Source organism: Aegilops tauschii, chromosome 1, assembly GCF_002575655.3.
Source record: "Aegilops tauschii subsp. strangulata cultivar AL8/78 chromosome 1, Aet v6.0, whole genome shotgun sequence".
In the NCBI taxonomy this organism is placed as follows: domain Eukaryota; kingdom Viridiplantae; phylum Streptophyta; class Magnoliopsida; order Poales; family Poaceae; genus Aegilops; species Aegilops tauschii.
In genome coordinates, this window is record NC_053035.3 from 429,688,747 (window position 1) to 429,710,512 (window position 21,766).

The following is a 21,766-nucleotide window of genomic DNA, read 5'->3' on the forward strand; positions in this document are numbered from 1 at the left end:
ATGTATCAGAAATTTAGAGTTGGAGATGAGTAAACAAAAGAGTGCGGGCCGCACTGGTGGAACTAGCAGATGCAGATCACATGGCGGCTCTATGTTGCCAGTTCGGCACAGTTTACTCTCCACTGTTGAGCCGTTGATTTCATCACTCAGGTATCGAGCTGCTCAAGCTAAGCATGGCCAGGTCTCCAACACGTGAAGATGCTGAAAACGTGCGCGCTCTATCCATGTCACTCGGTTAAATGGAATCGTGTGACTTAAGCATGAGAAGATACGATTATTTGCATCTATTGATCGCCTCACCCATTAATTTACAAGACGCTCTCATTACTTCAGTGCCTTTTGTTCCACTTGGTGATCGCAGCTAGAGTAAAGCTCACAGTTCGTTTGCTTGGGAAAGAACCTTTTTCTCCATAACGAAACTCAAACCATAAGATTAATGCCACAAAAGGCAAAGGATGCAGCAGCTTAGGTCGACCATGCTAGATCTGTCTGACGAAGAATGACAAAAGATCCAACTGTTCTGAAATCAACAGGTAGCCACTGACCAATCAAAGGTGAAAGGAAATCAGGAATGCTTGCGTGATCAAGCAAGTGAATCGCCTTAGCTGACGAACACAGCAGGTCGCATCAACATTGCCAGGAAATGAACAAGTAATTTTAATTTACTCCCGCACAAACATATGCAAATATATTCCACCCAGAATATTAGTCAATCCTCGCTATCAACCACATCTAAAACCATGTCAACGAATGGAAACAACACCACCTTAAAGTATCCACACGAGAAGGCTCCTTATATTTGTATTAACAGAAGAGCAAAAAGATATAGCTGTATGCTTTCAGCGATCAATATCCGCACGGTGCAGCGATGCGCAAGACTACCATTTCCAATCGGCACACATCCTGTCTCCTTCCACTCACTACCCTGGCTACAACTCTGGTTGCTGGTTTTCTTCATCAGAACGCAGAGCTCAGGGCACCACGTGCTGCCTGTTGTTTCAACTCTTGGGATTTTCCACTTCCACGGAAGTACATGTACACTTGCTGCATGTTGAGTAAGAGAGTTTGATTATCACAAGTGATAGGAACAACGTCAGTTGCGATGTAAGGATCTATTGGCTATGCTGATCAGTCTAATGAAATTTGAGCATTTCATCCAAATTGTTCCAATGCTCGGGTGTGTGAAGCTACTCATCTGTAAGGAGCATGCGGCTAACACTGCATAATCATAAACTTATGAAAGAAAAATGAGAACTAAAACATTCAATTGGCTTTTGGTTGTTCACTAGTCAAGCGGTCAACCCGGGATCATGGTTGGAATAGAGAAAACAGCACACATATAATATGCCATGCAGACTAAGATCTTCAAATAACAAGAATTTAATCATCCAGAAAAAAGAGGGAGACCACACCCACCTGAATGACACCTATGCTCAGCAGTGATTCAAGGCAGAACAATCCAAATCCAACAAAGTAAAATATCTGCCAAATCAAAATTCCACAAAAATATATAAGTCAGTAAGTGGTTAATAAGACTGGCAGATCTCCCGTAAAAAAAATTAGGACTGGCAGACCCAGTAACCACTTCCAGATGCGATCTACCAAGTAAACCCCTGATACTCATATGCATGTGAGGTATAGTGCATGATGTCTGTTTCAAAATGCAAAGGATTTTCTTGTCTAGCCAGTGGACTCTGCCAGGCCTCACACTGAGGCAGCATGAAACAGCACAATCTTTGGGGAAAACATAGAACATGGGCTGGGTAAGAGGAAGATATGGGCATATTGCTACATAACAAAATTAAGCAGCACAATCATTGGTTTAAACTATAGAGCATGGGCTTGGTAAGACGTAGATATAGGCAAATGGCTACATAAACAAATTAGTCCAGGCTAATTGGATAAACCTGTAATGAAGACTTACCCCAACAATAAGGCTCTTGGTTATGACATCAATGGCAGGCAAAATCCCACTACAGCATCAGAAAGCAAAGTAATTTAGTTAATAAGATCAAAATAAAAGTTTTAATGCATACTCAACAAAGAGTAAATGTTATGGTAGAAAGGTCTAAATCTGAATATGATAACATGGAGGGTAAGAATTTATTCCAAGCAAAACTTTCGAGTGACATGGATGACAAGAAACACAACAATTTCAGTCTGCATTAGCAATTTACCATGTACCTGGTATAAAATTTTACTCCTGTGTTAAGTTCCAGGATAAAAATTATGCTTCTTCCATGATCCTTTGCAGAGGTCAACATTGACCACAACTCAGGAAAAAACACAAACAATCGGTTCAGGAACTTGTTACTTGACAACAAGTAGTATGTAACAGCCGCTCATGTGTATAATTTTCGGATTTGCTCCCGTATTTCTCACATGCCACTCATGTATAGCCTTTATAGCTGCATGGATGTGTTGACGCCAGTGTAAACTCCCCTGCTTGTAGTTCACCACATTTGGTGTGTGCCTGTTTCTTTCCATATTTGGGTTCCACATTAAATCTATATATCTAGTTCATTGATTATCTTTGTTAATTGTTTATTCTAACTTCTAACAACATCTTCAGACAAACCATTCAATGAAACAACTTACTTTTTATGAAAAGATCACATAATCTTTTATGGACAAAACAGAAACTGTGACCATGGAAATGCATAACCCCTCACATCTATACCCGTTTACTGCCTTACAGCCCGCACAGCAAACCAAAAGTAGGTGCACAAGAAAAGAATATGAGACTTACGTCAAAGAATTTCCTTTGAAAGGGAATGGGGGAGACACAGCTGACCACACGCAGAAGATTATGTGAATCTGGAAATGGACAAAGATGATCAGTAGGGTGTGCAGTTGAGGATAGGTTGAACCTTTTATTTAATGCTAAGATGTGGCCGCATGAAACCACTAGTAAAGTGTATCTTACCATGTAAAATAGGAAAAACCACCCAAACTTCAAAGCACTCTCAGTTCTGCGACAGGCATTATAATAAACAAGATATGGTCACATGACATATTTGGTAAGGTGAATTTCTTTCATATAGACAATAAATTCTCAATGCATATACCCTACCTCATCGCGTTATAAAGAGGGCGATACCATAACACATAAGCCCCAGGGACACCAGAAATGAAGTAGATAATGGCAAGCAGCCAAACCATGACACCTGTTAAAGCAGAGATTTGTATTAGTTTCACGAAGTTAATATAGTGATAGCAACTGCTATATCAGATGTACACAATAAGATACACTTTAGCTATACCTTCTCCCTTAATCCATGCAGTTGTAGTCGCTATGATATTAAAGAAGAGGCAGAGAGCAATTCCTGCATGAGATCCAAATTTACAAAAATTACACAAAATCCATTAAAAAAACTATATCAAATTGTTTTTCCACCAGATTAGCTCTTGGTCCACTAATCAAATGAAGATGGTAGATCCCTTTGCAATATTTGAGGAATTCAAACTTATTTGCTTCTCATTTTATGTTGATAATCACATCATTCGTGCAAAATATGAAAGGAAGTTGCAACATAAATACTTGTTAGTGAATTTGTGTTAGGATCTAATAAATGTCCAAAATGATAGTCGGCATTGTTAGGATAATCCTTGTGTCCTGTAACCCCTCTCTCGTTGGTGACTTAATAATTAAGAAAGATTAGAAGCTGTAATAGCTAGCTGTAGACTCCAGGATAAGCTAGCTATGAGCTGTAAGAGCAGGTCGGCAGGGACTGGCTTCATGAAGAAGATGATGGAAATGGTTTTGTCTGCCTGTGTACTGTAGCGCCACCTTACTGTAGCACCAGGAGCACTAGCACCAGCCTAGAACTCCTATAAATAGGAGGGTGCACTTGTGTAACACAAGCTTGTAGTGTATCAACAAAGAAAATGGCTTTTAGTGTGTGAGGCAGCAAGTCACCTAAACAGCTTGTGTGCTTGTGCAAGTTGTGAGAAATAAAAGATATCGATAGAGTGTGAGAGTGAGAGTGAGAGTGAGAGAGAGGAGGGTTTCAGTGCTAGTGCTAGTGCTGTGTGTGTGTGTGATGTCAATAAAGCCTCAGTGCTAGTAGTAGTTTTGCGTGTGTGCTTGAAGCATATCTCAGGAAGAGGGGGAGTTGAGTGATTCAATTCCAACAGGCATGCAGGTGCCACCAGGCTCCAGTGGCCACCTGTGCAGGTCCTGTCAGGCCACGCAGAGAGACTGACACATGTTACAATTATGTTGCCCGTTGCAGAGAAATTGGAGAATGTTATCTGCATCACTAGTGTTTGAGGTAGGCCGGATTAGATCTGGAAGAAGAGGAGGATCAGTATTACTGGCAGATCGCCGCTGAATATGACCACTGGCTACTCACTGCTCATGTGATCTGGCTGTGGTCATGCAAGAAGAAGGGAAGGAGTGAGAGAAAGGAGTAGTAACTTGTTGTGTCTTTGGAGCAACGGGAGTCGAGAGGCATTGTGTGTCTCTGCTTTCGTCATGTTGCTGTTGGACTCTAGTTCAGGTTGCTGGGCTGATCTTTACTAGTTACAACGGCTCTTCTGACACTACTGTGGCTGATCTGATCTATGGTGTGGACTTGTGGTGCTGTTAACTATGCTGGTACTTTTAGTTGGTCGTTGGCCATGCTTGTCCGGCTACTTGGCTTTGTTGATATGCCTGCTGTGGAGGCTTGGGGATGGTACAACCGGAGGCAGCGAAACAGAGAGGACCAAGAGAATGGAGAGGTGATGGAGGCCAAGGCTTGGGACATGTGAGTAGAGGAGGTAGACGCCTGGCTGATTGGAGGTTGAGGAAGGGGCAGTGGAGGCCAGGACTTGGACTGCATTGGTATAGGTGGGAGACATGATCCTGTTGTTGGAGGTGCTTCACGTGATAATAGAAGAGAACACCCTCCAGGCTTCTGCATCATATGAAGCACACAGTTTGATATGGCGATCCAGTATTCGTAAGTCCTCGATACGCCAGCAGAAACTCAATCATGGTGGGTATGGTGGCTGGTACTGGTGGTGCGGTCAAGGCATGGAGGCAGAGGTCTCGTCGAGAGTATTAGAAAATAAAAGATGGCCAAGGTTGTTATTTCATGTCAATCTTGTGAGGAAGTGTTGGGAGAATTAAGGTATGTTTAGACTGCCCAAACTGCACCATACCAAATTTCTGGTCATGACCAAAAGATTGGTCTTTGTTTGGATGGTGGGAAAACTTTTGGGCATGCCGATGCCCCCAATGTTCTTGCCAATATTGGCCAACTCATGGGCAAGCAAAAAACTTGACCAAAATTTTGGCTAGACAGATTATTGGCAGGCAAACTTGGGCCACAACCCAACAGAACCTTTGTACCAGAGAACCCAGGTTCGCAATCTATTGAGAGACCATATTAGATTCTGGATGTAAACTTGTAATCCTTACAATAAAGGGATTGGAGGTCCCGTGGAACACCACGTAATTATTTCCCAAAATAATCTGAAGTACTCAAGCAAAAGAAAAGGTAATGGCAGCACAACATATTCATACCAAACAGCACATTTTCCACATTACCAGAGCTTACCCAAAAATGATGAAAATGCAAGGTACTGCATTTTTTGTAGATGGATGGGTATCTCATTTGAAATATTGTGATGAATGAGAGGGAAAAAGGGTGGCCAGTTTTTGTCTTCTATGACAATGCCAGCTGAAAATAAAACAAAGAAGTGATTAGGAGAAATATAATTGTGCAAACACACTGCTAGGGAAACCATACAAAGTATAAAACTAAATTTGCTCTTGCCAGAAGAAATGGCAATTGTTTATTTTCGGACATCCCAAAATTGGAGCCTTGAAATGACCAATTCTAAATTATCAATCTAAGAAAAGGATCATTGTCAGCAAATATTACCAATAACCATGCAGGTTGCAGTGTGACATACTGATAACCCTGATGTCCCATCCCGTGTCCTAAACTCTAAATGTCTATGATGCCCTTTTATGAACAATTCCGAAACACTGTGAACTCCTCTCAAAATGAGTGGGCAGGCTACAGTTTCTTGGTACACACTTCCAGGTGCACAACTTGCTTTCATCAAGCATGCTTCTATCTTCAATTTTTTAATGTGGACAAAACAAAACTATTAAAGCTATTCAGCAAAAGGAAAGAATGCGGGTTGTACCTCGCGACGCAGCCTCTTCCTTCCTTTTCAGTTCCTAGGGCAGAGAGACAAACAAAGAGGAATCAGATCAGCAGTTGGAGAAGGAACATCTCATATGGTAAATAAAACATGTATCCACATACATGGAATACACTACAAAGAGACAATCTTTCTGTGATTTAAAATACTATGACATCTCACTGTCAAAATTCAACATATTAAATAATAAGCTCAAGAAACATGATCCTCCCAGATGAACCACCGTTTTGACTGGGAAACAAAATTGTATAGACCATTCATCACTGGATATACGACGCCATAACCAACCAAATTTACAAAGAAGTTGAGATATAGATTCCCCTATCTGGATAACAAGACCAAGTGACAAAACCAGGTCGAAATGAAATGGTTCTTGCACCTGTTCTTGGGACAAATGGTAATCAGAAAGAAAGAAAGAAATCAAATGATTGTTACACATGTTTTCCTATACATGTTTGCAATTTTTCATCAATTTAAGATAAATTTATGCTGACATAGAGCGCCGCATTGTTTTCCTCACAGCACAAATTTATCTTACATTGATGAGAAATCAGAATTGTTTTTGCAGTGCTAACATTTTTTTCCCATTAAAATTCACATGCCTGTTTGAACTACCAGCAAAAGCACCCTTTATTTTCCAGCAGAGCCACTATATGCTGCAAGATGATGCATGTTTCTGCCCCTATTACTCGGCCTCAAATTGCATCACTACCAAATAGATAGTTCTGGTAGCCATTTGACCTCCTACTCTTAAGTCAATGCACACTACCTGTTCAGTAATTCCAATGCTCTGGTGGCAATTACAGCGAACTGCTTAATTAGTATTTGGTAGGTTGAGAACACGCAGATTCTGTAGACTCATGCCAGCACACCATAAAAAATTACCATATTGTCATTGCCAGACCAGCAGATAACTAATATACAGCATCTATAATCTATAGGGATTTTAGGGCTAGGATAGCTACTATATGCAGCACTAATGGTCTGAAAATCCCAAATCAACATAAATAAGGTTCTATTGATTCACTGGTTGTAACACTAAATAAAGCAATGCCCCAGTTAGCATATCTAAATCACAAATCACAGCGACGTTGTAGATTCTGAATTTACATCTGATGTGACACCACTTATGAGAAAGCTGGTAGCATATCAATATTTCTGTAACTGGCTAAGAGCAGCAGAACAGTCCAATCACTCAGCGATTGTAACACGCATACCTTTTCTCTTTTGTTTAGCTCGGCTTCCATCGCTTGGAGTTCTTTTTCCTTTTTCTTCACATCCTAAATGAGATAATAACATGCATGATATAAATATATAAACAAACTACAAGGGATAACCAATACAAACATTTTTTAGAAACTTAATCAAAACTAACTTTACACATGAACAGTATAAATAAAGGAATAACTGTCACGTTTTGTATACAGTTTTACCCCATTCAGTCAATTTTATAAGGCGAACTTTGAGCTGGCACATGGATCTCTTACGATTGAGAAAGTGACCAAACAGAATGACTAAAGTACCCTTCCATTAACTGTTTTCGAAATATGCGAGAGAATATTTTACGTGGTTGGTCATGCATATATTCTTAAAAAGATAATGAAACAAATAATGGCAAAAATACAACAAAATTATTTATGCTAGGACGTCTTATAACTTTCACCAAAATTGGAAAACAGACCATCAGACTTATAGAAATTCTCACAAGAAGTACTTGATGATACATAAGGAATAGATAAATAATGACGAACAGAACATCTATCCAATTCCAATTAGAGTAAGAAGCTGGCTGACACAATTTTCTTGAGTGAAGAAAAACTTCTCAAAACTAAACGTACCTTAGTTGAATCCATAGGAATGTCCACATTATAAAAACCCGCAGGCTCGTGGGAGAGAGGTGAAAGCCGAGAATTGGAGGCAGGGGGGACACTCCCTCCCTGTAGAAAATGAAGCATTTGGAAGATATTAGGAACGGACAGCTCCAAAAATAGAAGCCTCTGAGCAACTTAATAATAGCATAATATTTCCTTTGCCAACAACTAGCCTTCTGCTCAACATCAATATTTTATGTACTTCTATGTAATGAATATGTATGGAATATCAACATAACATAACATACAATGGAAATCAGATGAAAGATCTGACAATTCAAAAATACCCAAAAGAAATGACGGGTGGTGGGTGCAAGAATTGCTGCATCCTGCATGCATACGCAGTTACTTGATTATTAGAACTTGACACAGGTTTTGGATTTAGATACCCAGTAATCAGTAAATATGCACGAGAAAAAACTAAAATATTTTGGCATGTTATTGAGCATGGCCTGCCAATGCATACTTTCACGGGCATGTGCATAGGCACATTAAGTTTTCAAGGGCATATGCATAGGCACATAGTTTTTAATGTGATCACAGCGGGGTGTGTTTAAGTAGATTACACTCAAACGTTGCCTTGTCTATGTCAGCTCAATGACATCGCCGATGAATAAACCTATCTCGCGGTACAAAAGAACTTGCGACATGTAGTTCTTCAACTTTGGCTCCCACGTAGAGCCTAGCTAGAATGTAAGAATCTCGAACCTAAGATTTTTATCCATGACCTATCCATACATTTTTGTCTTACGAACATACCTATCCATATACACATTAACCATGTTCCAACATATGTAGCTTATAGCACATTGGAAAATTTCTAGAAACCATTTGAATTACTGAGCACCAAAACAGTGGGTCTGAAATTAGTGATGTCTCAAAATGAACCCAAGGGCAGCAAGTGGCTCATCCTCTACCTGACAAACACTACCAGCATTCCACCATACATAATGTCGAGGTCCCTAATGTTTAACATAGCATATGGTGGTAACCGAGCTCCAGCAACTTCACACTAGTACTCAGTAACTAATTAACAAGCAAACCAAGTGAGCAACTTCACACTAGTACTCAGTAACTAATTAACAAGCAAACCAAGTCATATAAGACGGTATCACACACATCAATCAAACTATCAAACATACCGCATTGTGTAAGTTTGCTTGCCACGACACCAAAATCCCAAGTTCAAGCAACAAGGGTACATTTTAGTTCCATGCATCTAGCTTCCAATTACTTCGCATCAAGCTAGCTAATCATCCACCGCGCAGCCTTAGCTCCTCGCACGAGCACAGATCCAGAGCCAACCAACCGCTTCCTGAGCAATCAGCCGACACAGCCTACAAAGCGCAATCGCCACGCCAACTCGAGGCGCACAAATCCGCGTCCCCCTCCCATGCCCAGATCCAGCGCGCGGGGAACCAAACAAGCAATGCCGATCTCGAACGCGGGTACGGCCGACGCGGACCAGGCCAGGAAAGGAAAATAATTAAAAAAAAGGCAGCACGAGATCTACGCAGACGGGGGAAGCACTGCATCTCGAGCGCGAGCGCTCGCGCCGACGGGAGGGAGAGCTTTGAGGGGTCGAGCGAGCACTCACGGCGAAGGGATTGACGTCGTCGTCCTCGAAGCCGTTGCGGCCCGCCATGGGTCTCCGGGGCCCTTCTCCGACGGGCGGCGGCGATGGGCGGCGGCGTGGTGGCGACCGACCAGGTGCGTGCGGCGTGCCTCCCTCTCCTCTCTCTCTCTAGTCGCGTTGCTTTCTAGTCTAGTCTGGTACGGGGAAAGGGAGACGCGGTGGCTGCGCGCGAGGTAGTCGCTGGCGGGTGGGGTCCGGCGGGGCTGACAGGCGGGGCCCCGGAATGCGAGACGCCAACCTGGCCGTACGGTGCGGGGCTGTGCTGGTGCTGGTGGCGGCTTTTCGGTGCGGTGCGGTGTGGCGTCCCTTTCGGCCCGCGAGCAAACTGAGATCTCGGGTTACCTTCTGCCTGCCCCTACGCGATTGGGTTCTCCATCAAGTTCAATTTTTCGTCAAGTTTGGTTCTGTTGCGTTTCGAATACAAATAGAGTAGACGTTCGGATGTCAAATATGCTATTTTAGGGACTATGTATGTATATGGGTGTGTTTGGTTTTAGCCTAGCTAAAAAAATTATCAAAGATTTTGCTATACCATGATTTGACCAATATTGACCAAAAAATGAACTAAAGTGGACAGAGGAGCATTGACATGCCAGGAAATTGGTCATGTTCCAAACAAGAACAAAAAATTTGGTCATGGCCAAAATATTTGAAAGTGGCTTTTGGTTAGAACCCAAATACATGCAAACGTATATCCTTGTGCTGCTTACGATATTCGGATCTCAGACCGAGTGTGCGATAGACTCAAACCATGCATGCAGGGGAGGGGTGTGATGGTTGCCTTTTGTAACTCTCTTCGTGATTTCATGAAAGATTTATAAACACCAATATAGGTGCACATGCTTGGGTCGTACCCGCAAGATGGTCACATGGCTCATTTTGGTCATGATTCTCCAACCTACTACATATGCAGTCTTGCTGTGGTGAGCAATCACTTGCCTCGAGCGAGACTCGGGTGTCTAGCCATAGTCGAGTCACAACTTGGATCCATTATGATAAGCAAGTTTGTCCAATACAATGACTTGACAAACCCTCTTACAAGCATCAATCTCATGCTTCGAGCCTCATGAGTAATATCGCGGGTAGATGAAGGTTATAAGAGGGTGAGCCTTCTCTTTCTTGCAGTGTCGTGTGAGAGACAACAATTCCATCTATTTGACTGAGGTGTTTGGTGCAACAGTTTCATCTATTTATTTAATATTTCAAAGAGATACTTAAAGGCATCTTATATCTGATATTTATTAAAGGGAACAACAACCATAACACTGGAGAGACAATCAGACGTGGACTGACCAGTACAAGATAAAATCACATTGCAAAATATACTACTCTCCTCCTTCCTTCGATTGTACCCCGCCAACCGGAGATTGAAAATTGCACTGAAAGTAAAGAAGGGGGCATCTACAAACGTCTTTGCCATATCGGGCTTTAAAGACTACAATAACCACTCACCCCTTGAGACGAGATCTAGAAGTTGTTGAAGAAGTATCGGTTGGAGAATCACCCCAGGCAAACAAGCTCGCAATCCATCGCCACCCGGTCCCGAGTGTTGGGGAAATTCGACCATGCTGCAGAACAAGACAGAAGAAGATGTCAAAGTCATTGCACCGATGGCCAACCAATCGCCCGCTCTCCTTGGAGGACACATCAATTGCCAAGATATGAGGAGAGCCAACAAATTTGGAGACACAAACTCTCACAAGCCCTTTCGGATTAGACATCATCGAGATAGTGAGAAGCCGGAGAGACCTCATTCCAGCACGCCATTGTCGCTACCACATTGTCGATGTCGTCGGGGGAAAGAAACAAAACCTAAGGAGAGAAAGGGAACGAATGGAAGGGTTCCCAATCCTCTTGTCGTCAATGAGGCCGCCGGACAAGGGAGAGGAAGGGGCCTATGCGGAGGCGCGGGGAAGAAATTTCACCGATGGCGGTGGCTCGGGTTGAGAGAGGCTGGGAACGTTATAATCTATTAAAAAGGGTGATTTGGTGAAGCAAATTCTACCCGAGCAACCATGGTTGATTTTCGAAAGTTATGTTAGACAAGGGAGATGAGAAGTGATAACGTTGAAGCCACAAGCAATAAAGAGTGCAGGGTGCGCAAAATACACCGTAATATATCCGAAGAAGTGTAATTCTGAGTTGTGATTTTTGTGTATACACAATACAATGAGTTAAATTAGCTCAAATATTTCTAGATAAATATGTAATACTCCATTCTGTGCAACTTGAGAATGAATGCGAAAAGCACGATCCGATCCAGAAATTGAGAGATTCAAGTCACGAAATGCTCATGCTTTTGTATCGCGGCAACCCATAGGCCATAGCATTACCATATTCATGGCTTTAGTTCTTTATATTGTATTTTGAAAATCTAGGGTGCTGAACTCACTATAAGTTAAGATATCTTCTTTTTTTGTGTGAAACTTCCGACCTTTTTTTTTGTGCATGAAACTTTCAATCTATTCATCTTTAATCATGACAGTACAGTAATGACCAGAAATAATAAAAATTACATCCAGATTCGCAGACCACTTAGCGACGACTATAAGCATTGAAAGGAGCCGAAGATGCGCCGCCGTCATCGCCCCTCCCTCGTCGGAGTTGGGCATAACTTGTTGTAGTAGACAGTCGGGAAGTCATCGTGTTAAGACTCCATAGGACTAACGTACTGGAACAACACCGCCGTCGATGAAGAGAAACTGCCGATCTATTCAACTTTAATCATGACAGTACAATGAGCACCAGAAATAATAAAAACTACATCCAAATCCATATACCACCTATCGACTACAAGCACTGAAGCGAGTCGAAAGCGTAGCGCCATCATTGCCCCTCCCTTGCCGAAGCCGGGCAAAACTTGCTGTAGTAGACAGTTGGGAAGTCGTCGTGCTAAGGCCCGATAGGACCGGCGCACTAGAATAGCAACTGCCACCGACGAAGAGAAGCGTATATCGGAAGGATCCAGTCTAAAGACACACGCACGTAGACGAACGAAGACCGGATCCGAGGAGATCTACCAAAGACAACCGCCAATTGAATCATGCGAGATCCGTCGGAGACACACCTCCACACGCCATCGACGATGCTAGACACACCACCTAGACAGGGACTAGACGGGGAAAATGTTATTCCATCTTGAGGGAGCCGCGGCCGTCTCGTCTCCCCGAGGAGGACACAAGCCCAGCAAAACTCACAAAATTGATCCTGGCCCTTGCTGCGGGGATGGCTCCGTTTTTTTTATGTCTTTGTACTCGCGAAATCCGTGCGACAGAATGCAAATCTTCATTTTGTCTGAAAATATTTGACTCGAAAAGGACCTCAGGACCCTGCAGACACAGCCATGTTACAATGTGCACAAGGTGTGCACTTTACACGGTGTCAAATAGGTCGGGAAAACTTCGCCGTGCAAAGAACAAAGCACAGGTCGTGAACACCACTTTCCACTGAGCAAGAACATCACCTCTGATCAGTATTTTAAGCTCAACTATCAGATAAACACAGCTTAATTAGAGCTCACAGTAGCTGAGCCCTTTTGACTCCCGGTCTCCCACCACACTACCACGGGGGTCCTCGGCTCGCACAAATCAAAGCACGACGGAGGGAAACCCAAAGCCACGCACTGTCCTCTCCGCTCGCTCTCCCACTCCCCCCTGTCTGTCCCTCCTCATGCTCACCACCATCAGACCAGCCATGCCCGCCTAGCTAGCTAAGCTAAGCTCGGCTACAAGCCCAGTAGAAGCGCGAAGGACGGTGTAGCCGTGTAGGCATGGGCTGCTGCGTCAGCAAGAAGTGCGGCGAGCCGCCGGGCGCGGCCGATGGGAGGAAGGCCGTGGAGGCCCGCGACCTGCCGCCGCCCGAGGAGGAGAAGGTCAAGGAGGTGCTCTCGGAGACGCCGCGCGTCAAGCCGCGGTCCAGGGCCAGGCGCGTCGCTGGCGGCACGGTGGTGGCGCCGTCGGCGGAGAAGGCCAGGGCCAAGGACGGCCATGGCGTCGGCGGCAGGGTCAGCAGGCCCGCGCGCTCCGTCGAGGAGAAGTCGGAGGCGGCGTCCGAGTCGTCGGCCGCGACCACGGTGGCCGGGCCCGAGCGGTCCCCGTCCAAGCCGCCCAGGTGCCGGCAGGGAAGGGCCGCGCCCGGTGGCGAGCTCAGGCGCGCCAGGCGGGACCGAGACCACGGCGCGGCCACCCCCGGCGGGCGCGGGCGCGCGTCCCAGTCGCCCCCGCCTCCGCGGCGCGACCCCGGGCGGAGGTCGCCGTCGCCGGCCGCGAAGCGGGCGCAGGACCAGCGCCGCGACACCGCCGGCTCGGCCTCGTGCGCGCAGAGAAAGCCGCCCGTGCCCGCGAGGCCATGCGGCCGCACGCCGACGCCGCCCCGTGGGCAGGAGGTGCCTCCCCAGCCATCGCCGGCGCCACCGGCGGCGGCGAAGCCACTCCCGCACGGTCCTCCTACGCAATGTGCGTCCCCACCGACGCCACAGGTACCGGAGCAGGAGGATACGGATACTCCCCCGGGCAGCGACGGCGACGCTGCGGCCGGTGGCGGCGAGGGCGAGGGGAAGGAGTCCCTGGAGAACCCCCTGGTGTCCATGGAATGCTTCATCTTCCTGTGACAGTAGCACTAGACCTGCCTTCTCTCGCTTCCCAGTAAGTAATCAGTGCTCCATTGCTACAGTTAGGAGTAACTAGATTTAGCAGCCGTGCTGATTTGGTGAATGTAATCTCGCTGGTAACTTCTTCTCGGGTTGGAATTTTGCATCCCGGGGAAGAAATCAGTCCCAGCTCTTTGGTGTACTCTGTACAACCACTACTTTCTTTGGTGTACTCTGTAATCAGTAATCTTTCCTGTAGACTGTAGCTAATCCAAGCTAAGCTAGCCAGGGCATCTCTGTAATGAACTGCATTAATACCTCTTGCCTTCCTAGTACATCGACTGCGCTCTGATCTTTCTTGTGCAAAGCTGGAGTTGCCACTTATGTTGATCCGATCCGATCCCATCCATGGATGGACCATGGCCGTTTCTTCCTCGTTGCATGGCATGGTCCATCACGATCAGTTCGCCGGGGCATTCAATTCAATGGCTCCTCATCCGCATTCGCCCAGTTCCATAACTCGGCTCAACCGCTTTGCGTTGCACGTCCGGCGTACGTCAACGGGCCGATCCGTGCCTGCGTATTCAATGCCCGCGCGTGGTGGCGATCGGCGAGCACCGACTGCTATGGTATGCATGCACACGAGCGACGTCTGTCTACTCGAGCAAATGCGCCGAGCTGCAGGCAGGCAGAACGTGTGCTCTGCTTGCTCCGTCGTCTGAGATTCGTGGGAGGAGACCGTGTCGACAGCGGCGCGTGTGGGGGCGTGGCCGTGGCCGGGGGCGGGAGCGGCAGAGCACGCGCGCCGGGGCCGCCCGCTGCCTTTTTCGCGCCACTCTCCCTTCCCTTCTCCGCCGTGCGCGCGCGCGCGCGCCCAGTGGCCACTGTGGTGTCCAGCGACGTTGGGGTGCGTGCCCACCATCGCACCCCGCCGCCTGTCGGCCGCTCGCCGTTGTCGCCACCCCGGTGGCCGCGTCCCCCCGCACGGGATTATTTTAGCACGGCGAGCCGCATGCCGCGCTGGTGCCCACACGAGCACACGCCGCTGCCAGCCACGGTGTGATGGTGTATACTACAGTTGTACTGGTACTACTACGTACTATACTGCCTGGCCTTTGCGCTGGGACGTTTCTCCAACGGGCTCGCTTTTGCGGTGTACCACCTGTACGGGGAGATCGCGGCGGATCTGGTGCCGGTGGCCGGGAACGGTGGGGTGGGGGCGTGCACGGCGACCCCGTCCCCGATGCGTGCGTGGCCGGCGTGCCGCGGCGCTTTCTGCCGCCACCGAGGCAGGGCCGGCTTTTTTGAGCCTTTGCAGACCAGGTGAGCCCGACCGACTCGCTGGAAGCTCGCGGTTTCTCGACCCCCGCACGTAGTCGGGTAAAAGGGGCGGCGCTCGCATTATGCCGACATGCACGCAGTGGCAGTGGCATGGTAAAAAGGGCGACGCTCGCACGCCGACATGCGCGCAGTGGCATGCACGGTGAGCTCCCCAGGCTGGGCCTTTTCGCCCGCGTCGCAGCTTTCGAGCGCACCGCTCACTGCTGGGATACAGCAAGCCAAGCGGCAACTGCCATGCTCTAACCGTCATCTGTCCGACTGTCCCGACAGAGCCGAGGAAGTGGGGTCCGAAGCAAAAAAACCGAGCAGGCTGGTGTTTCATGAAGCCCCCCAATGATCCCCCTTTCCATTGTGCCTAGTCTAAAAAAAAAACTTTCCATTGTGCCGAAACCTCATAAAAAATATAAAAAAAATTCCAATGTGCCGAACAATACCAAAAGCACCCCTGCCTTGGACAAATTTATTATCAAGCAGTATTTCTTTTTTTGCAAGGAATTTATTCTCAGGCTAAACAAAGGGGCCAACGGAGTTATCCATACAAGTACACACGAAAAAAAAAACCTCACAACAAACACAAGAGGAGCAACTTCTTTCAGACCCGGCTCTTCCTTCGTCCTCCGCCTGTCAACGGAATTGACAGGTTTCCCCCTCCTCTCCTAGTTTTTATATAAAAATAATCCGTAGAGTACTTGGTCGCCACCAGATTCTCACCCCAGCAAAAATGGTGCTGGGACTTGTCCAGCAAAGATAGCCCTCATGCGGCTGACGCTGACCCCTCCCACTTGTTCACCACCTCTTTCAGTTGCTCAAATCCCTGAAATGCAAGAGATGGATATGACAGTGAGTAAAATGCCAGTTCTTGCATAAACAAAGCACCGCGGCAACTGTTTCTCTTTGTTGTTCCAATTGTACCTTATACTGATGAATGAAAAGCAACAATTTAGCAATCTTGCTCGTTTTGTAGTAACTAGAGTACTAAGCAACCTCATGGTGAACAACAGGGACCATGGAAGGATGCCGGCTTGGTAGGAGCAATGTGGCTCCCACCAGACTAAAGATTTTGCCAACTTAGGTGACCTGTACATATTTCACTAAGATTCATGCCCCCGTACACTGTACTTCAGCCGCCTCGGCTCTTCTCTTAATTAACAGATATCAACGCTCGGTGTTTTTCGTCAAAAATAAATGGCCATTTCTCTCTGTAGGTCCAAAAGATTCCTTCCCAAATCACTAAACTGCAATAGTATTGGATGAAAGCATATAATCCACTCACCATTCGGTTTGTGAAGCTCCCAAAAGATTCGCCTTCCTGGCGCGTGCTATTCCAGTAGGAAAACAGTGGTTCCAAAACCTTCTCGATATCTTGAAGCTTCACTTTGTTCATAAACGTTTCTGCCAAGGTGGTCTGGTTTGGTGTTCCTCCAAGCCAAATCTACAATCGCAATAAAGAAAAGGTTGATTGAGACTAAATAAATTATAGAAACCCAGTTAGAAATACGCACAGAAAAGGAAGTAAGATTTGTTGCAGAAATGATGACAGGATATTTCAGCATTGTTTTACCTGGTAACTGTTTGGGCCATCACCAACAAAGCCAACCTCTGCCATATATGGTCTGGCGCATCCATTGGGGCAGCCAGTTATCCTCACCACTACAGACTCCTCATCCTTGATGCCAACCTGTTTAGTGGGCGGCATTATCTCAATTCTCGAGTGACAGGACAGGTACAAACTATGCACAGCATATTCTCAAGCGTTCAGTTGATTTTTGACAGGTTGACAGATGAATACCTTGTTGAAAACTGCTCTAATTCGTTTAAGTATCGGTAGGATCCCTCGCTCAGCTTCTGTTTGTGCTAGAGGGCACAGAGGTAAGGCAGGGCATGCCATGGAGGTTATGTTCAGGAGATCAACATCCTTTGGTTCCTACATACATGAATACACAACTTTTAGTGGGGAGAAAAGGAGCTCGCTGCTTACTTGCACTGCAGACATATATAGGGAAGCCTAGTAATATTTATTTTTGTTTCTTATTTTAGTAACCAATCATGCAGTTTCTTTCAAATTTTCAAACTGAGAAGAAAGAATCAGTATATAGGGAAGAGTAACAGTAAGATCAACATTATCAACTAGAACAGCAGATGCAGCAAGGAGAATTTCAAGATAGAATAATTTACAGGGGCCTAATATCAACTAAAAATTGTATACTGCACATTACAGGGAAAGGGGTATGCAATGGACAAAAGTAATCTTACCAACAGGCCAGCTTGAGCAAGAGCTGCAGTTATGGGTTCTCTCCATGCCTGATCAACCCCACATAAGATAAGGTTTTGGTTTGGAGTAATACTAACATCCAAGCTATACTTCTCAATTATCTCTCGCAGAGTTTTCTTTGCTTGCCCCCCAAGACGACCATTATCGACATGTACTCCATAGAATAATTTACCATCACCCTGCAATAGACAATAAAGAGAAAAATAAATGAAACTCTGAGTTAGAGAAATAACCAATTGATATATAAATATTCAAGAAATAAAGTAAAGTACAAATTATGAACAGCAGGAATCATTTAGAAAACTATCAGCATACCATCCCTAAACAAGATATGCTATTCCCTTTCATATTTTCTTTGCACTGCTGACTAATATACATTGTGATGGAATTACCTGTTCCTGCCAGCCAAGGTAGCTGTTGAATTGCCATTCTGGCAATGGATGAAAATCTTCAAACTTCTTTCCATAGTATTTTTCAACCTCAGCCCGGAACTTGTCAATACCCCAGCTGTCAATCAGATACTTCATTCTGCTATACCTGCGGTCATCTCTTCTTCCATTCTCCCTCTGAGTGACAACGATTGCCTTTATAGCATATAATATATCCTCCTTAGGAACGTAACCAAGTGGATCAGCCAGACGAGGGAATGTGGTTTCTATTCTGTGTGTCCTTCCCATGCCACCTCCAACCTGAAAAATAGGGATAGCCAGATGTCAAAGGGATAAATCAAAAAGGTAGGCATTGCCAAATGCAGTACAAGATGGAGCAGAATTTTTCCTGGGCACTTACATAGAGGTTAAAGCCAACAGGCTCCCCTGCACTATCTGAAACGACAACAACACCGATGTCATTGGTCAGGATATCAACAGAGTTATCACCAGCAACTGTGACCGCAATCTTGAACTTCCTGGGTAGATACTGGGTCCCGTAGATTGGTTCAGGGGAATCAGGGAAGTTTGTTCCATGTGAGTTGTCATTCCGGGCTTTGGTGACCTCAGGAGGCTCTTCCGCTGACATTATCTTCTCTCCATCCACCCACAGGTCATAATAAGCCCCCGACTGTGGCGCAAGAAGTGCTGCAATATTCTCTGCAGTTTCTTGAGCAAAAAGGATATCCTTTCTCACATACGGCGCTGCAGGCGCAAGCACATTCCTGTTGAGGTCTCCACAGGCACCTAAGGTTGATCCCATATTCTTGATCACAGTGCTGATGACATGCTTCAAGTTCTTCTTAAGAACGCCGTGCAGCTGAAATGTCTGCCTGGTTGTCAGACGGAGCGTTCCGATCCCGAACTCATCAGCCAGTGTATCCATGGCCAAGTAAGTCTGGTTTGGAACTTTTCCGGAAGGATTCTTTGTCCGGAGCATGAAGGAGTAGTTCTTCTGCCCACGAACTTCTCGGTCGCTCTGCTGGTAGCTCCCGTGGAACTTGATCAGCTGGACAGCAGTCTCGTTGACATTCGGAGCCTCTGAGACCAGCTCCTCGTTGAGCGGGTACCGAAGGAAATTGCTCTTCTCCTTGATTATCTCCACCTTGCTTCGCTTAACTTCCTTTGCATCCTTCTTCAGAGGCTGCACGAACGGCAAAAGGTTTCAGAATTCAGAGCATCAGATAGCAGTAGTTGTGTATCGTTACATAGTATTTTCTACGGAACAACTATCTGTAGAATATGAACTTATGTTCTAATAAACATTCCAGGGGTATATGACCAGGACAAACAATTTTATATGTAGACTGATTTCAAATGGATTTATTTCCAATCAATGACAGAGGCAGTCAGTCGGTGTTCCTGGGCGGTGGGAATTGAAATCAACACTGTGCAGGGGGACTGATTTGCTCTCACACCCAAATCCGCAGGCTAAACATATTACTAATTATACCGACATCTAATCGCATCATTTTTTTTAAAGGCCCATCAATTTCACTAGACTTAAAACTGTCCTTAAAAAACTGATTCCATTCCCTACGCCCGAACCGGAAAATCAACCGCGCAGAAACGAATAAACCCTAAACCCAAACGCGCCCAGCATCTCACCACACCGAAGAACTCACCGTGGACACGGCGCGAATGCTGGCCGCCGAAGGCCCGCCGCCGCCGGCCGGCGTCGCCCCTGGCGGCGCCACCCTTACGGGCCTGCCGAGCATCCGGGACCGCGGGAGCTGTGCCGCCCCGCCGAAGCCGTGGAACTCGGCGCCGCCCACCGCCGCCGACATCGCCGGAGGAGCCTAAAGAGACGCGGGCGGCGAGCGTGAGTGATGTAGAGTGGATTTTTTGTTGCTGCGGGGCGCTTGGCTGGGTCGAGGGGCCGAGACGACACGGCGGGCCGCGGGGGCTTTATGGGGGGAGGCCACGCCCGCCCTGGCCCACGCCGGATAAGCAATGGGAATGTATTCCCGTGCACGCCGTGCACCCTAGACCGGACAAGTTATGCAAAGTAGGCACGCACTGACAGGTGGGCCGAAGGGGCTGCCGGTGCATGCGCGTGGCTCAGGCGGGTCGGGAGGGGAAGACGGGATCAGCTGCGGCCACTGGCGGCGAGCATCAGAGCTGACGACTGCGGCGGCCACACGTCGAGCGCCACGGACCGACAAGTGGGTCTTGTAAGTGCTGGGCCCACCTGGCGGTGACGCTGGGGCGCACGCCCGTGGCCGCCGAGCGCCGGGGTTTTTTACTCGGAGGCGAACGCATGAGGTGAGGCGGCCGAGATGCGGAGTTGGTGCGACGGGTGGGGGCGCTGGATTGACCCCGGTTCGTGTGGGTACGTTGAACCTGGACGTCTTTTTCGGTGAGAAGAGCACGGTTCGATTCCCCAATTCCTCCCACCACCACTGCCGTGAAGGCTCGTAGCAGCCGGACCGCACGATGTGAGGTCAGAGATGAGATCAGGGACCATCTTGTCTCCCCGGGCCGAATCTTGCGCTCTGTGGCCCGTCCCGTGTGGCCGCCTCTGTTTTTAGCGCCGGCGACAGTGAGCGGCTCCTGGTCTCGGATAGAGCCGCCCATGCATGTAGGAGTACTAGTTGGGATCAATGTGAAAAATAATAATAAACCTGCAGGTGCTCAAGCAGAGATAGCCGAAAAAATCAACCAGCACAGCAGTCCCCTAAAAAACAGAGTCACTACTACTAGGCACAAACATCCGTTCTTCGCGTAGCTCCATTCCTGGACTTCTCGAGCTTCGCGTACGTCTCGCAAACTTTGAACTCTACAAGTGGCAACATTCGTGCACCGGCCATAATGGCTATCTCTCTTGAACCATCGCGATGCCACGGAGAAGCTTGCTTGAGGATTAACTTAGATTCCCTATGCATCTCATTTCTTAAGTATTTTCTCCGTGCAAGAAGCAACATCCATGCTGCGCAGGTAGTATTTCTCATCCTCATGTTCCTACTTCCACTTACAAACCAGAAAGGTGGCGGAGTGGCAAGTTTGCACGGGCCTAAAGTGCAGGTTCGAGCTGAAAGATGTTACAAGTGGGTCGATTTGGAGAGAAAACTCATCTCTGTATCTCCATTTATAGACTTGTAGGAGAGTTAGCACGAGACAAAAAAGCTCTCTCTCTCTCTCTCCTTCAACGGGCAAACATGCTTTGTAGGTCATGCAACCCACTCCTTCATGTTTAACTGAGCTCAAATGGTCTTTGTTCTCTCATTGCACATCAGAAACAAAAACAACATAATAGCAACAATAAAAAAAATTCCCAAATTAAGAAACGGATGGTAACACGTTAATCATGGATCCCTTGTCCCACTTAACAAGAGAAAAGAACACGTCATTGGATCATCATCACCTGATTAATATCTACTCCCTCCGTTCCAAAATACATGACCCAACTTTGTACTAACTTTAGTATAAAGTTGAGTCATCTATTTTGGAACGGAGGGGGTACATTCC

At 46.6% G+C, this 21,766-nt stretch overlaps 3 protein-coding genes across 3 annotated transcripts; 1 reads left to right on the forward strand and 2 right to left on the reverse strand.

Moving 5' to 3' along the window:
• Positions 1-655: 655 nt before the first annotated feature.
• Positions 656-9,908, reverse strand: LOC109785950 (secretory carrier-associated membrane protein 3). Its single transcript, XM_020344538.4, has 12 exons — positions 9,631-9,908; positions 8,001-8,099; positions 7,380-7,442; positions 6,145-6,178; positions 5,547-5,669; positions 3,264-3,326; positions 3,074-3,167; positions 2,927-2,972; positions 2,750-2,817; positions 1,925-1,973; positions 1,417-1,482; positions 656-1,044 (listed from the first exon to the last, which is right to left on the reverse strand). Exons 1-12 carry the CDS (start codon positions 9,676-9,678, stop codon positions 958-960), a joined length of 840 nt encoding a protein of 279 aa, XP_020200127.1. The 5' UTR covers positions 9,679-9,908; the 3' UTR covers positions 656-957.
• Positions 9,909-13,152: 3,244 nt separating this feature from the next.
• On the forward strand, positions 13,153-14,592 carry LOC109785944 (uncharacterized). The gene has a single exon (XM_020344533.4). The coding sequence runs from the start codon at positions 13,439-13,441 to the stop codon at positions 14,276-14,278; it is 840 nt and encodes a 279-aa protein (XP_020200122.1). The 5' UTR covers positions 13,153-13,438; the 3' UTR covers positions 14,279-14,592.
• Positions 14,593-16,019: 1,427 nt separating this feature from the next.
• Positions 16,020-20,283, reverse strand: LOC109785949 (sulfite reductase [ferredoxin], chloroplastic). Its single transcript, XM_020344537.4, has 8 exons — positions 19,924-20,283; positions 18,660-19,442; positions 18,263-18,559; positions 17,852-18,049; positions 17,388-17,522; positions 17,160-17,276; positions 16,872-17,030; positions 16,020-16,412 (listed from the first exon to the last, which is right to left on the reverse strand). Exons 1-8 carry the CDS (start codon positions 20,083-20,085, stop codon positions 16,353-16,355), a joined length of 1,911 nt encoding a protein of 636 aa, XP_020200126.1. The 5' UTR covers positions 20,086-20,283; the 3' UTR covers positions 16,020-16,352.
• Positions 20,284-21,766: the final 1,483 nt, after the last annotated feature.

Excerpts from the sequence above, each read along its gene's own strand:
- LOC109785944 (XM_020344533.4), top strand. The coding sequence starts at position 13,439 with ATGGGCTGCTGCGTCAGCAAGAAGTGCGGCGAGCCGCCGGGCGCGGCC.
- LOC109785950 (XM_020344538.4), bottom strand. The coding sequence starts at position 9,678 with ATGGCGGGCCGCAACGGCTTCGAGGACGACGACGTCAATCCCTTCGCC. Across the intron at positions 8,100-9,630 it reads ACGACGTCAATCCCTTCGCC|GGAGGGAGTGTCCCCCCTGC; the intron begins GTGAGTGCTCGC and ends CATTTTCTACAG. Across the intron at positions 2,818-2,926 it reads GGTTTTTCCTATTTTACATG|ATTCACATAATCTTCTGCGT; the intron begins GTAAGATACACT and ends GTCCATTTCCAG.
- LOC109785949 (XM_020344537.4), bottom strand. The coding sequence starts at position 20,085 with ATGTCGGCGGCGGTGGGCGGCGCCGAGTTCCACGGCTTCGGCGGGGCG. Across the intron at positions 19,443-19,923 it reads GCATTCGCGCCGTGTCCACG|CCTCTGAAGAAGGATGCAAA; the intron begins GTGAGTTCTTCG and ends CCGTTCGTGCAG. Across the intron at positions 17,277-17,387 it reads TTAGAGCAGTTTTCAACAAG|GTTGGCATCAAGGATGAGGA; the intron begins GTATTCATCTGT and ends CCCACTAAACAG.